Source organism: Poecile atricapillus, chromosome 1, assembly GCF_030490865.1.
Source record: "Poecile atricapillus isolate bPoeAtr1 chromosome 1, bPoeAtr1.hap1, whole genome shotgun sequence".
In the NCBI taxonomy this organism is placed as follows: Eukaryota; Metazoa; Chordata; class Aves; order Passeriformes; family Paridae; genus Poecile; species Poecile atricapillus.
This window is the reverse complement of record NC_081249.1, coordinates 166,124,632-166,138,270: the sequence shown is the minus strand read 5'-3', so window position 1 is coordinate 166,138,270 and position 13,639 is coordinate 166,124,632. Positions and strand designations below refer to the sequence as shown.

The following is a 13,639-nucleotide window of genomic DNA, read 5'->3' as shown; positions in this document are numbered from 1 at the left end:
CTTTGCCAGCTTTAAGGGATGTTTCATTGCTGCTTCTTGATATACTTCTCTATTTCTATTAAGCTAACTTTGCATTACCTTCTGGTACTAGACTATAACAGAACACGTGCTGACTGCAGTTGCTTGCTTAAAAGGAAAGCCATATGCTTTGCACAAGAAAATCAGGTCATCAGTTATTCAATTATTGTAACAGGATAAAAATCAGTGAACCAATAATATTTTTGTAACAGATAAGTATCTGACCCCAGAAACTTACACTCTCAAATTACACTTACTTAAAGTCTCTTTCAAGAGAGAAGCCCCTATGTACCAGCATGAATATTTAATGACTTAGTTACACAGACAGGTAAAAAGGGTAGACAGTTATACAGGCAGATACATTATGAATCTTTAAAAATGGTGGAATTTTCTAAATAAATAATAACATTATTATTATTATTATTATTATTATTATTATTATTATTATTATTATTATTATTATTATTATTATTTCCTACCAAGCTTTACCAATTAAAATGTTATCTCAAAGGGAAAAAGAAACCATAATAAACTGAACAGAAACAGTACACTGAAATGTGATTATCTTGAGAATTAACATTTATAACTTTTTTATACTGCAGTAGTTCCTAATACACAGGACTGAAAATAATTAGCCTCCTTCAAATAAATTTTTCTTGGATATGCAAAAGATGACTTTGGATATAAATGCTACAAATAAACAACTTTAACTATGTCTGTTCTCTGAATTCCTACAGAGAGTAGAAAATTCCAAATTTGAAAACCACCTTCTGCTGTTGGGATTGTTATCGGTCGTATTAATCATATGACATTCTTTTGTAGCTGTAACCCCAGATACTTTTGATAATACACACTTGTAAGAAATTGTACAACCAGATGATCATAGGAGTTATTTTTTAGAGAGTAACACCTCTGTTAACAAAACCCAAGCAACATAAGTAAATACATTAAGTGAGCTTGCAAGAATTTGCATCTAGATGTCGTGAATTTGTCTGAAGTTCTGACTATTTGTACTTAGAAATGCTTACAAATATTTTCTCAAACATGCTGAAACCACAAAGTAAGTTTTATCTGTTTAAATAAACACTGCCTTTTAATTTTATAAAACAGAAAAACTTATTCTTTGTAATACATAAAATTATGGTCATATTTTACTCTCCTATTATGCTAATTTTGTCCTCAGATTCCTGTATTACATGGCTAAATCAAAACATGAAATTTCTGACTTAGTTTTAAATGGCCAGATGACTGATTTGGGAGGCTTCTTGTCCAATTTCAAAACATGAAAGTGAAAAAATGGGTAAAAGTTTTAGTTCAGGTACTATCTATATCCATATATTTATTTTTTTTTAAAAATAGTCCACCTGAGAGTAAAAAGCAAACATCAGACTTCAGCACTGCAAAAAATCAGACTACAGCTCAACAGAGATGGGCAGAAGGAAGAAGTCCAAATGACAGAAAGTTTTCTACAGAAACATTTTTCACAGGAGAGAGGGTACTTGCAAGTATTTATAAACCAATTTTCCCCATTCCTGGTTTCAGGTAAGCCCATTTTTTTTCCTGTGGAACTATCAAACCAGATGTATCTCTTGCCTCATTTATGATTAATCTGCCTACCTATTCTGAAAGCAGTTCTGAGCTTTTACAGAAATGGGTGAATAACTTAAGAGGATAGAGTGGGAAGGCAAGGCAATCCAATTCAACCTCAAATGACTAATTACTTCATGCTTTGAAGTAAATTTCTACTCCAGCATAACAGGCTGCTTCCCTTAGACTACTTAATTTTTTTTTTAATTCAAAGGAATTCATGACCAACAGGGTAAGAATTTAAGAAAAGGAATATTTTGTCCAGTAAAATACAGTCACAGTGAGTTTCAAGACACAAGATTCAGTTTAGCTAGGATTCTTCTTCCTTTGTGGTAAGTATTATTAACATGCAATAAAGTGTCCCCTCTGGGGCACAAGGTGGGGTTGAGGGGCCAGAGGGACAGTGACCAAGTGAGTGTGTGAGAAACTAGTAGGGTAAAAATTCTCATCTCATTGCTTCATAAATAAACTTCAGAGCAGCCATGTTACTTAGGCTACTTATTTTTCAAAACATCTTACAGAATTTCCATTCTGTATGAAATTTAATGGGAACATAAATTTCCTCCATGAAACAGGAATTCTAGGTTTTGGTTAGCTAATGATTATGAGGATCTTTTTATAAAATGCATTCCTAAATAAAATATTTTATGTTAACAGAAGTATTTTACTGTCACTCCTCTTAAAAATTTGTCATCTAATTAATATAAAGAAATCAAAATGCAGTTTGGACTACAGCAGTAAGAGCTATTTGGTTTTTCTCCACCTCAACAGAATATAACCTGACAATGAAAACAACATTATCCATTAGAAAAAGGGGGTTAATAATAACCCCCTTTTTTTAGATCAATTACTGCATTTTAATTACCTCTGAACTTCCAATAAATTTAAGAGTCTATTTGTGTCTATAAGAGACACAGGATTCCTCCACAAGAATGTACTTAGTTGTACAGGAAAGGAGTTTATAACAGCTTCCCTGGGTTACATTAAACACAACTACTTCTCACAGTGACTTTGGTATGACATTTGCTTATCATCAACATTTTAGAAAAATCATGCCTGCATTTTTACTGTGTGCTCACGATATTTGAATCAGCCTCCATTTCAACACCACATAAGCTACTTTTTACTGATGCCACAGAAGTCTCTAATCTATAACAGTACTAATATTTTTTTAAAAGAGAAAGAAAAAAAAACTGTCAGTCATTCTCAAATACTTCCTACTGTGTCTCCCAGGCAGGTTGCTTACAGAAAACATATTTTTGTCAAAAAAACTCATACACTTTAGATCAATGTATGCCAGAACCAACCTTCAATTTGGTTAAGGTATGCATATCTGCAATGAAATCCAGCACTTCCCCAACATACTGCCTCATGCATTCCATTGCTGCTGTTCCACACTAAAACATAAAAGAAATAAGTTTAAGTACCGAGTTTTGCTTCACCAGAATACAATTGGTCTGTCTCAAATTCTTTGTTTTACTTTTTAGTTGGAATAATTAGGAATAGGTATTCTTTGATGTTCTTCCTCTCACTGTATTATGTCCTCTTATCTTATTATAATATAAGAAGATAGTCCAGCTGCTGTAATTCCTTCATGCATCATAAAATACTCTTATCTATGACAGCAATAAGAGATTAACTGATGAAACTTTCAAGAATATTCTTGTCATGTCATCCTGAAATTTATAGTGGTCCACAATCAAAGTCTTAAAAACTCAGTGAGAACTGAACAACTCTGTTTTTCAAGCAGTTGAGCATTTCTGCAATTGTAATCAATCAGTTACAATCAAAGAAAACAAAATTCAGTCACAGGCACAGATGCCCTTATTTCACATTAATCACAATGGAAAAACAGTTTAAATAACTTCAGGTATTTTATGTGTAAGCATCACTAAAATGAACATCACTGAAATGTATTATGATTTTTCCTTTTTGTAAAAACTAATTAATATTTCTTGTATATTGCTGAAGAAAAAGCATTCAAAATACACCATCTTAATGGCACTTAAGCTATGCAGTGCTCCAGTTAGATCATAAAGGTATAAGCTTAATGAGAAGCCACCTGTGCCAGAGCAAAAACAACCTCAAAGGGAAAACAAAAGTACTCAGTGTGGTGCTTGCTGTATTTGTGCAAATTTTCATAATCCTTTTCCTAGAACAGTGACAAGTGTGATTCTGGCCCTCAGCTAGCACAAGATGTGCCCGAGGTGCAAAAAGCAGTCAATGGAACAAAGCTGTCAGATCAAATAAGGGCTTTGAATAGATCAGAGCACCCTGCAGGGAAGCTTTCTGAAGGTGATACTACCGACCCACTAGGTATCACATAAACCTCTGTTTATATGTTAATAGTCTAAGGTGAAGATAATGCTAGCTGAATTCAACAGGAACTATGGATGTCTCATTCTTAGGGGCCAATAAAAGAAATGCTTAACTTTTGAGGCTAAATGACCTCAAAATTATTAAATTAGATATCTTTTTGAAGTCACCAAAATCTACTTTATCCCAAGTCATAGGCTTAGGGCAGATCACTGCAGCTAAGTCTACAGAAGAAAACTACTGTTCTTTGACCTCTTTTTGATTACCTGCACTTTGAAGCATTAGAAGCTGATTATCCTATCTGAGTATACAAATGAAACATTATTAAGCCACAGCTGAGTTTTAGTGGCTAAATTTTGAAAAACTGCTAGCATTCTATATTTAAACTGACCTGGGTACTCCTCATTTTTGTATGTTACCTTACTGTGCCACCTTCTGGCTTTTCAAACGTTGTTCCTGTCAGTTCCCGTGACAGAATAAAGATCAGTAAAATATGGTCATTGTATATCCTCCTGTCAGTATATCCTCCACCCAGCTCATGTGCACTGAGGCTTCGACCTGGGCTCTAGAATATTGACTAATAGAATTATGAAAGGGACTACACTCCAGTCTCTGAAAATAAATGCTCAGTTGCACAAGACTTCTCTCCAACCACCTGTTCTGTTTCATGCAAGCAACAGGCAGTCTAATTTTCTGTGATTTCTTCTGAAATGATCATGTTCCTATCACCTTGTAACACCAGTGTTAGTCTATCTATTCAAAGCAAGTATAAATTAAAATATCCTAATGGGAGGAAAGGTATTATTAAAGATTGGCATTTAAAAAATCACGCACTTCAGAAGATACATGGGAAAGATCCTATTAAGTCATCCCTAAAGCTGACACACACATAGGGAAACAAGTTTTCCTCACTCAGCTCGTGAAGCAAACCTTGGCTAACCCTCTTCCATCTGCTTGGGTACTCAGTTACATATGCCATGGAACAAGTCAAGATCTCCCATTGTACTACTTCCTCCCATATCCACCAGGTACATATTCAGTGCCCAGCCAATTAGAGGTACTTGTAATTTAGCTACACTCATCAGCAGGATATAGATGAATGACTTAGACATTATTAGAAAAATACCATTAACTCCCTTCTTTAGTCAGATAATCTTTTGTGAGAATGGAGGCAATGACTTGCAGCTTTTCATCCTGCTACTATTTTTTGATGCATTCAGCTGGTTTGTTGCCCACTGAGTCCTGCAGATTTTTGACTTGTCTTTTTGAGCACAGGCCCCACTGAAGACAGTTACATCACTAAAGGTTATCAGTGAAAGCAAGGGAAGAAACATCAAATTCAGAGCTATTCCACCATTAATAAAAAGGATGAAGCATCTCAACCTCTGCCTGTAATACACCTTGCCAATCAGAGGAGAAATGTAAAGGAAAGAGCATTAAACTGAAGCAAAGCAAACTGAATAAGATGTATTTTTTAAAAAATCAGAACAACAGAACTAAGAAGTGGACTTTGGTTCAGTACTTACTCCAGGCATTGAGGCAATCATCTGTTTATGTAGGATTGTTGACTCAGCTAGTTTTGTTCCAGCATCTGCACAAACAAACTAAGAAGAAATTAAAGACAAGTTATTTTTAATTATCTTTTGAGGAACCTGAAGACACTAATAATTTATTCATTATTTCATTAAAATCAGTTCAGATCTCTTCTTGCTTTTATTCATGGTAATTTGCCTTTAGAGATCTCTTTCTTTATAAACAACCTACTTAACTCACCATTATAAAATATATTTTTATTGAAAAAAATCTGACTTTAATGTGCTTAATTAACACATATGCTGTGCAGAAGCAATTTGAAGAATATTGTGTAACAAATCAGACTTTCTTTATGAAAAAAAAATACATTTGCTATTTCTTCCATTTATCAAATGTTCCTCTTTCATTACAAAGTGAACCATTAGAGAAAGATAAGGCAGGATGCCATATTCTTCACTGTGATATTATAACATGTTCACTGAAGTTCTACATGATGAATTATATGAAGAGTTTTGAAGTTGACAATGTACTAGTAGGGTGTGGTATAACCTCTGCACAATACTATATAAACAAGCTGTTTCTGAGAGATAGTCAGTGTCATGCTATTACAGGAGGATATCTCTTGTTGCTTTTCTTATGCTTTTATGTTACCTTTTTTCTTATTTCTTTTTGTTTCCAAATCCCTTGATCTAAAATCTCCAATGTCTACATCATTCATACATTAAACTTGCTAATGCTGTTATTTAATCATTATAAACTTCAATAATGCATTGGACACCCTGCAAATGATTTGCTTGTTCCTACAACTTCTTGTCCTAACATTATATCTGCACTTGAGCAATTTTTGTCCATAGTGATGCAATATAAATTTCTAAGAAAGAGCAGATAGAAAATAACTGTCAACTAAGGTCTAAGCCTAATCTTCCCTCTTATTAAAAATTAATTGATACCATGCTACTTTCACAAACTGAGACAGTTATTGACTACTATATTTTATAGTTGTCTAACGCATATATGTCAGCAGAATTCTCAGTGACTGACTGCTCTGCATTAAAGTATTTCAAAATATCCTTTACAGCCCTAGAATTCACTCTTACACTTGCACAAGCTTTACAACAAGGTCAGGTACACTGAATCTTAGAGACTGAACAAGCAAATTCTACAGAGACATATATAATACATATCATATATTATTTGAAGTCAATGGAAATACTGAAGATATGTGCTGATGAAATGTGAGCAAGAGAAAAGTACTGGGAAACAAAATGCTTTGGGAAGAAGCAGTTCCTATGGAAACCCATGGAACAGCAGCATGTACATGATGGTTTTCATTTGCTAGGACAAATAAAGGAGACAGTCTTTTTGTACCCTTTATCATCCAGGACACCTATGCAAAGATTGGAGTGATCTGGTTAAAAATTCTCACTCTTTGTAAAGTGGGATAAAGTTAACTGTCATCTTAGCCTTGTCACCAGTGACACTGATGGCACTATGTAATCTGGAAAAACGTGGGTGTCCAATGTATCTTTCTAGGAACTCCTTTGTTAGTCAGCCCACGACTGATCTATCATTAAACTAAAGTGCTCCTAGCTCTTTTGTTATCTGGAACATTTTGACAGAATCTCTGTATTCTGTGTGCACTGTCTATATAGAGTCTTGCATATAGGCTATCATGTCCATGGAGCCATGACTGTTGGAAATTAAAACCATTTCCGTTTGGTGCTGTGTTACTCTGCTGTGGCTTTATTCATTCAAAGGCATACAATTTGAATTAATATTGTAGTGGCTTTGTGTGGTAAAGAGGTGAGCCACTCCCTTCATTCTATTAATGGCACCAGAGAAAATTTAAAAAATAAGAAACATATGCATTTTTACTGGTAGATTTCTTAAACGACAGTGGTGCTGAAGATGGGCTTAGTGGTTACTATGGTATTGCACTTCCAGAGGCTGCTGAGTGAGTCAGACCACATACTACTGAGAGCTGCCAATTTGCACAGTCAATGGGAGAAGCAGTCATCATGCCTCCAGTAGGCATCTATGGCAGATGGTCTGAATACAACCCCTATTCTTCACCACTGACTGCAGAAAAACAGAAGCTGGCTGTTTTGGATAGCAGGAAATATGAATCACTTCATCAGCCTCTGAAAGAGAGACATCATAAAAGACATTTATATCCACATTAGATGCTGTTGTGTAAGGTAAGAATACATCCCAAAGTGAATACAGCATATGGGAGCAGTGCTAGGATGAAAGCCCAGGCAATTACCATTTTATCTTTATGAAATAAAGGTACTGGAAAAGACAGTTTTGCTTACTGGGTCTCTCAGGCAATTGACTCAATAAGGACAAGCGTTAATCAGTCAAACCCCACTGCCAAAATTGACGTGGCCTGCTTACATTCACAAATGACAAATTCAGGAAGGACTAGACTAGGGGATTGTCATGCTTTGGGGTAGGACTGAACTATAGGAGTAATGCAGAATAACTGCTTTTTTCTGTAATACAGAAGTCAGTTCAAGTCAACAAAAACTACTGTACATGGTATCAAGGTGCATCATTGCAGCTGTAAGATAGGAAGAGGTTGGTGGCTGTTAATTGACAGGGACTGAAAAAAATAAGTTTGGGTTTAATAACAATTAAAAAAAACCCAGACTTGTGCTTTTTAACTTAAATGGATTTTAAAAAACAACCTTTAACGATCAAAAGAAAAAAACCCATGTGTTATTCTTCTCTTCCCCATTTTTTCCCCTAACACTGATGGCATAATAATGGTTTTCAGAGTTATCCTAACTGCTATATAATTTCATTTGTCAGTGTTATTTCTCTGTCAATTGGCAATCACTTACTTACTTACTATGAGTAATGTACCAGTACTCAAAAGAAAATGGGTCCATACTATGCTACATGAAGATTTGACCCATAATGGGAAGGGGAAGAGTGAATGAAGCTGTGATGCTGGGAGCATTATGAGGGATCTATGTAATATACACCTCACCTGGACCTTATGAAGTCCTGTTATGCTGGGCCCCTATAATTTTAAGTTTCTAAACTTAAATACCTAACATATCATTATCTCATTGTAAACAATGAGAGCTCACTACCTGTGATTACATTTGATGGATTTCAGCAAATTGTTTTCATGGGACAGGCTTGTGATGCCAAACTGCCACACTTGCCTTCTTGGAGGCAGAAGTCTTCACAAGTCTGTATCTTATTTCCTCACATTTTCCAATGGTAGTTTGACTAGCTTGACTCCAGAGAATGAAAGCAGCAGAAATACTGTCAATGTATTCTTTACTGGAAAACTACAGGTCAAAAGAAAATGGCCTTCAGGAACTGGAGATAAGCTCACTGCCAGAAACTGAGTTGTGACCCACGATCAACTAACAGCCTTTCCCACACAAAACAGGATTTGAGGCTAGGAAATGAACACAAGGCAGCACAAGGGCAGCTGCCCCAGCAGGACATGATATAAAACTCAATGGACTCAATCCTTATGGGTCCCTTCCCACTCAAGATATATTCTGTGATCTTCAATACATAAGCAGTGATGCACAAGTCATTATGTGAAATTTGGATTCCAAATGTAGTTTCTTAAATTTTAATATAGGAGCCTAAATGTATGCATGCAAATACAACTGGATTTGGATTTCAAAAGTTCTTGCTTCCCCAGACATTGCTGGTACTTTCTGTAATCATGTTGGACTTAGTTCTTCAGCCTCTGCCCAACTCCCGAACCTAGGCCAAGACAGGATCAGTATGAAAATTACATCAGAATTTCCTGTACCTGCACCAACAGCAGCAGATTCATGTCTGGTAAGGGTGACTTTAACTTGAGTGCTTGCAGCAACTCCAATATAACACAACGTGTCAAGTAGAATTTGTCCCTTTCCTGCAACAAAAAACCACAGAATTATGAATGTCCTGAAATTTACTGACAGCCACTAGTAAACCATAAAGATACTTTTTATCTAAGTTTGAGAATAACAAAGTTACAAGAATGTACTGGTTTCTGCTGTCTTAAAAAAAAAAAAGCCAACATCACTATATAGTCAATTTCAATATACAATCATCATTATATAATTTATATAATTCTACAGACTTAATTGAACAGACATCAATGAAGGTGATTTTTCTTTAATGTTTCATCAGACATTATATCCAAGATTTAATATTTCACACATGAAATACAGATAGATTTTGTAAAATAGTTAAAAAGCCTAAGTATGCAAACGTAACTTTCATTAAGTAGTCCCATAAAAAAAGAAGAAAGCAGTAAGAAATGACACAGACGAACAAAACTGGTATAGTATTTAGCATTATTCTTTCACTGACCCTGCCAAAAACAGTCAACATTTCACCATACTCTTTTTCTGTTATTCCCCTTTAAAAAAAGAGTGCCTCCACTACAGCTGCTCAGACCATCTATTTCCACTCATTAGACTGGCAGTACTTTTCCACTTCCACAATAAAAACAGTCTTGGCTATGGCTGCTCCAACAGAAACACTTTAAAACATAGGGGGAAATCAGCCAGTGGAGATTAGAACACAGAAGTCCAAGAATAGAGTTGTAGGGCTGAGTCAGCAAGGAGGTACAAGAGATAAGATGGGCTTATTAAACATCTTACTTTGACATTCTCCAGCTTTAGACGATAAGATAAAAACATGAAACAATTCTATAACCTGCTACTGACCACAGCAACTCAAGAATTTCGATAAGGAGCACTGTGCTCTGTTTCAGACAACCATTAGAGATGAAATACATTGTCTAAAAATGAGAGCGTATCCAAAGTGTGCTTAAAACCTAAAACCTAGTATCCTCCATCTTGCAAATCCCATGCACTTGTCTGCTCACTTAAGTTAAACGTGTGAGAATTTCTACTCAGTCAGGGCCTCAGTTTCTCCACAAAATCTGTAAAATGGGATCATTCATCTCTTCCTCAGAGAAGTTTTATGAGGCTATTTAGTGAGAGACAATTTGAAGGCCACCTCCAGCTGCACATAGGAGACACTGAAAGTCAGAGTGAGCTTTTGTTGCAGCAGAGCAAGCAGTCACCAGTGTTCCTCTTCAGAGAACTGATGTACTGATGTCCCCACACCACCTGCGTGGCATACTGTCAAACAAAGCTTGCAGCAACAGTGCACATCTCCCACAGCACCCACATATTTCTGAATGAAAATAGATTTTAAATATCAGGCCTTGATTTGAGAGAAGGTGCCAAAACAACAGAATGGTATGTATTTCATGGAAGTTGTGATGCCAGTCTGTGAATCAAGAGACCATACTTCAAGCTCATAGTTTCCTCTTCAATTACACAGAGTGTGCAGACAGATAACACATTTAGATGACAGAATGGGTCCCAAACTGCAGTCCTTGTCCTTGTCTGACTATATTGCTGCAGTCTAGGCAGCTAAACTTGCAGGAAACTAACACTCTAGAATCAAATGTATTATGAAACCATTACTTGAGGGGAAAAATATTCAAAAGTCACATATTCCACATGCATGAGTGGTGCTCTGATAAAAAATATACAATATAAGAATATCCAGGAGAGGTCAGATGGGAACAAATGTCTTCAGTAAGTTATCTCCAACAAGGCCATAAGCAGAAGCAAAAGGAAGAATAAGAACAAGGCAAGCATGTATAATTTCACCAACTATTTTCAGCTCAGGAAACTTCTGAGCTCTGTGTGGTTTCTGTATAATTCAAAACTCTCTCTTCTATATTACTGTCCATTGACCTCTGGGACTCATGCCAACCTTTAGCACAAAGGGTACTTGGCAAAGAGTCACATGCTGTTGAAGAATCACTTCCCTTTACTTGCTTTGACTAGTTCCTATAAACTTAGTATGTTCTTTGCACTGGAAAGGAATAAAATTACCCATCCCTGTCAGGATCACTTGGGACCTTGCAGACCTCTCTCACATTCCCATCAGTTGCTGCTCTTTCAGGCTGAAGAGCTCTGACTTAGTTACTCTGTATGTGGAACTCCAACTGTTTGATCATTCTTGCTATCATTACCTGAACTTGTTGCAATTCCTCAGGAAGAGTGTCCCTTCCCACCATCATATGCCTTCCCAGACTTGAGACACAGACACTACACAGTGCCACACTCAAGCCAGTTGACAATTACATCCCCCCAAAGAGTGGACAGAAGTTAACTCAAATCCAATAGTCTACACATACTGAAAAAGAAGGAAGACATAATTCTTTCAAAAGCATTCAGCTATTTTTCATACCAAAATCTATGCTGTACAGGATATAACTGGGCCATAATAAACTGCTTCGTCAGAACACTGGAAAGGAAGCATAGGCTTGATGAATTCAAATTTCTTGGCTTTAGGGATAATACAATAGCTAACTGCCTCTTCCTCAAAGAAGTCTCCTATCCCACAGTCTAAACTTTTAAAGTTTGTTAAGCACATGTGACAGAGATTGAGCAATATCAGGCAAAATGGTTTTTTGACATCTGACCTCTTGCTTCCTGCACTGTAAATCAGGAGTGATGACATATAAGTCAATGGCCCAGAGTATCCTTTCTATCCAAGTCTACTTATTCCTATCATCCTGCTGATAAATATGTATAAACTTTATATTCTGCCACAAAGCCATTGCTCCTTGAGAATAACACCCAGGGGAGCCACATGTATAAATCTGGTACTAGAAGTGTCAAGAACACACTACTTCAGCCATGGTTCAGCCAAATAAACTCTCTCAAATGTCCATACATTCCTATAGAAAATGGCTTTGCAACCTTCAAATTGTGATTAACCACATGTCAATATGTAGAACAACAAACTAGTGAAATTCTAGCACTACCTCAGGGTCAAAACTTAGTAATAAGAGTAAATTTGAATCTTTAATGGAGATTGCTATCCTCTAAATAAGCCAGTATAAAGCAAAAATATTTTATCACTGCTGCTACTACAATAATTAAAAATACTGAAGATTTGCCTCTTAATATTATTTTAAAAATTCAATAGGAAAATCATGTGGCATTCTGCATTTACTTAGTAAGGGACAACAGAACACTAGCAAAAGGCTGCATTTAGGTTCAAGCTTCTGCAGCTGTAAGAGATAAGAAAGCCAGAAAGTGTCCATTTAAGACCTTAAAACACTTGAAAGGAAAACTAAATATAAGAAGATTACAATTCACAGAAGAGATAGTGCTCTCAACTGAGAGTTCCAAAGGCACTGCAAAAAACAAATTGCTGACCTGGAACAGAAACTCAGACAAGAAAATATCTTTGATTGACGTGAGACTTCAGGCTCCAAGACAAGAGAAACTCAGATATTCCTGCCACAGGTTATTAGGAAAACGTTGGAATAAAAAAAGATTTGGAGTGGTTGTACAACACTGATTTCTACAAAGTAGATTACTCTTTGAAAAGCCAAGAATCCTCCACAGCTTAGCTGAAAGTCAGTGTTTTGTTCCAGTCAGCACACTTAAAGTTGCAAATCAAGCAATTACATTTGAATAGTTTCAATGCTCACAAATATATTCCTCCTAGAATTCACTTCTATGTGAGAATACCTCTACCACAACACTCTTACTTACCTACAGTGATTTCCACTGCAGAGAAACACAGACATCATAACTGATTCGGTGGGTTTTTTTTCCTAACAGCAGTCATTAATTTGACACTTCTAAGGCAAAACTATGGTAACCTTTCAGAAATAACAAAGATAATGTAGTGTGGAGTTCCACTAAATTAAATATTTTGTGGCTATACAATGGAGAACATTCACTAATGCTTCCATTTCTGGGTCATCAGGTTGCATTAAACTAAATCAAGAGGATTTTTACCAAGCACTGTAATCCAAGCTTCCTGTGTGCAATTAAGTACTCACTATATTAATAGAACAATCAACCAGGAAGCATGCAAGAAACACGTATGAGTTTTCCAATACCATGGTATTAATTACATTTTTCTGCAACTGCAGAGCCTGAGGAAAGTGAAAAATTTCCTGTAGTTCACAATTTGCTTTAGCAGATACATGAAACACTCTGATAAGACCACAAATGCAACAGGGATATCTTTGCTTCAGTTTTAAATGCGGCTTTCCTGTTTCAATGAAAAAAAACACTATTAGACTTCAAGTTAATATTTTACTCACTTTGCCTTCCTCAAACCCTTAATTATGGATATAACTCAAAATAATTCCAAAAGCTAGGTAACCTCT

At 36.0% G+C, this 13,639-nt stretch overlaps 1 protein-coding gene across 3 annotated transcripts in view; it reads right to left on the bottom strand.

Annotated features, from left to right (window-relative positions):
* UNC79 (unc-79 homolog, NALCN channel complex subunit) overlaps window positions 1-13,639 on the bottom strand; it is a 105,931-nt gene that overhangs the window by 11,779 nt on the left and 80,513 nt on the right. For all 3 annotated transcript variants that reach the window (XM_058848083.1, XM_058848091.1, XM_058848101.1), the window contains 3 exons: window positions 9,242-9,346; window positions 5,448-5,525; window positions 2,913-3,002 (listed from right to left, as the gene is read on the bottom strand). In XM_058848083.1, the coding sequence (XP_058704066.1) occupies window positions 2,913-3,002; window positions 5,448-5,525; window positions 9,242-9,346 (273 nt within the window). The remainder of the gene's footprint in view (window positions 1-2,912; window positions 3,003-5,447; window positions 5,526-9,241; window positions 9,347-13,639) is intronic.